This window comes from Anopheles bellator, unplaced genomic scaffold (assembly GCF_943735745.2).
Source record: "Anopheles bellator unplaced genomic scaffold, idAnoBellAS_SP24_06.2 scaffold00490_ctg1, whole genome shotgun sequence".
In the NCBI taxonomy this organism is placed as follows: domain Eukaryota; kingdom Metazoa; phylum Arthropoda; class Insecta; order Diptera; family Culicidae; genus Anopheles; species Anopheles bellator.
This window is the reverse complement of record NW_026684615.1, coordinates 4,958-6,625: the sequence shown is the minus strand read 5'-3', so window position 1 is coordinate 6,625 and position 1,668 is coordinate 4,958. Positions and strand designations below refer to the sequence as shown.

Below are 1,668 nucleotides of genomic sequence, written 5' to 3'. Positions count from 1 at the left end.
CGCCGAGACGTCAAATGAGCACACATTTCGCCACCACATTTCGCCAGGGCGGGCGAAAATCAATAAGCATTTTCCGTCAAACTTATTTTATTCTTCGTATAATTTACATTTTATATTTTGCAGCTCAATAAGTAACATGCTTACACGATTTATAAATAAATGCTTACAACTATACTAACGAATCAAATAATTTCATTATATTCCGGAGAAATTAGATGCATATTTTAGTACGTGTCGTATTATCAATGGTGGGCTAATAAATGCATAGGATTGGACGGTCACCGTCCAGTTAATCACAGCCCAAAGTGTCTATAATGAAAGAAAAATCATTATCATCATTCTGATTAATCATCTCTAAAATGTAAAGACCGTTATTGTATTTGTTCTAAAACCAAACACAAAACCGTATTTTACAATCTGTTGATCATTAAATGTTCTTAATTAATAATTAATAAAAAGCGTAACTTTGTTGTTTGATATTGTTCCTTAAAATAGTTGAATCATATTTTCCTTCCTTAATATTTTCTATTAACGTTTGTGATTATTCATGCAAACGCAAAACTCATCCAAACTGACAGAAGGCCGGCGAAACCGAACACCTGCCTGAATGAGTGCCTCAATTGGAGGGGAAATTGTGTTCGTTCGGCTAGTTCCGGTTAGTTCGGCGCTCAGCACTGCTTTTACCCACTGAAGTTTCTAGAAACGTCTGGAACGTTCTAGAACATTCGCGAAACATCGGCGGCTGTGCTTCCGTCTCTGTTTTCACTCGCACACGCCGTGCGCGGCAAAGTGCGACCGAAACGAAACGATTTCGCAAACGCCAACCAGAGCATGCTGTTCCGTTGCTAGAAACTTCTAGCGTTCGCCGGTTGCAGGTTATAGGGTCGGTCCCGCTGCGCGAAGCGTCACTCGGTTTTCAACTGCGGAGCTCGTCGAGTTGCATTCAGCGTGTGAAGCTTGTGAACAATAATTCAGTGCTAAAAGCGTCGAGAAATCCGTTCTCATTTTGCTTAATTGAAGAACTTATTCTTAGTGGAAAAATCTAACAAAATCTTCAAGGTATGTTTCTGTGACAGAATGTTCAGTGTAAATGAATTAGGTTGATCCAGTAAAAGTGCAATGATTGTTTTCTTGCTCGCAAAACGTGGTCTTTGAATCCCTATCTTTAATTGGCACTGGTTCTTAATAATGTAAAGAAAATTTAATGAGAAAGCATGATAATGATGCATCGGCGGAAAACGATTTACGTTATGCCTCAAACGTGTTTTGTCTCTTTGGCTCTTAAAAGTCTGATTAGAGCAATGAACAAAAGATAGACGATGAACAATTTGATTTTTCCGGTACAGTCATGAGAATACCCATCTGCACATTTGTATTAAATGAAGAAGATTCTTTAAATGAGTTTTGGCCTGTTACAAATTATGTAGCTCTTTGTTTTATTTCACTCATTGCTAAACGATTACTTAGACCAGTACAATGATACTGAAATAAATTTTGCACAACTTATTGCACTTATTTTGTTGCACATATGCTTGAACTAAAAATGTTCTGAAAGTTTAGTTTTACATGCGATTGGTTTACTGTCCCTTTATTACAGATGCCGGAAGCACCAGAAACCGAAACCTTTGCGTTCCAGGCTGAGATCGCTCAGCTTATGTCGCTGATCAT

At 38.1% G+C, this 1,668-nt stretch overlaps 1 protein-coding gene across 2 annotated transcripts in view; it reads left to right on the top strand.

Annotated features, from left to right (window-relative positions):
- The first annotated feature begins 916 nt into the window (after nt 1-916).
- LOC131214300 (heat shock protein 83) overlaps nt 917-1,668 on the top strand; it is a 3,966-nt gene continuing 3,214 nt past the window's right edge. The window contains exons 1-2 of one of the 2 annotated variants that reach the window (XM_058208682.1): nt 917-1,059; nt 1,598-1,623. In XM_058208682.1, the coding sequence (XP_058064665.1) occupies nt 1,598-1,623 (26 nt within the window). In that variant the 5' untranslated portion in view covers nt 917-1,059. Of the gene's footprint in view, nt 1,060-1,597; nt 1,637-1,668 lie in introns of both variants that reach the window. The other variant, XM_058208683.1, reaches the window with a different exon arrangement.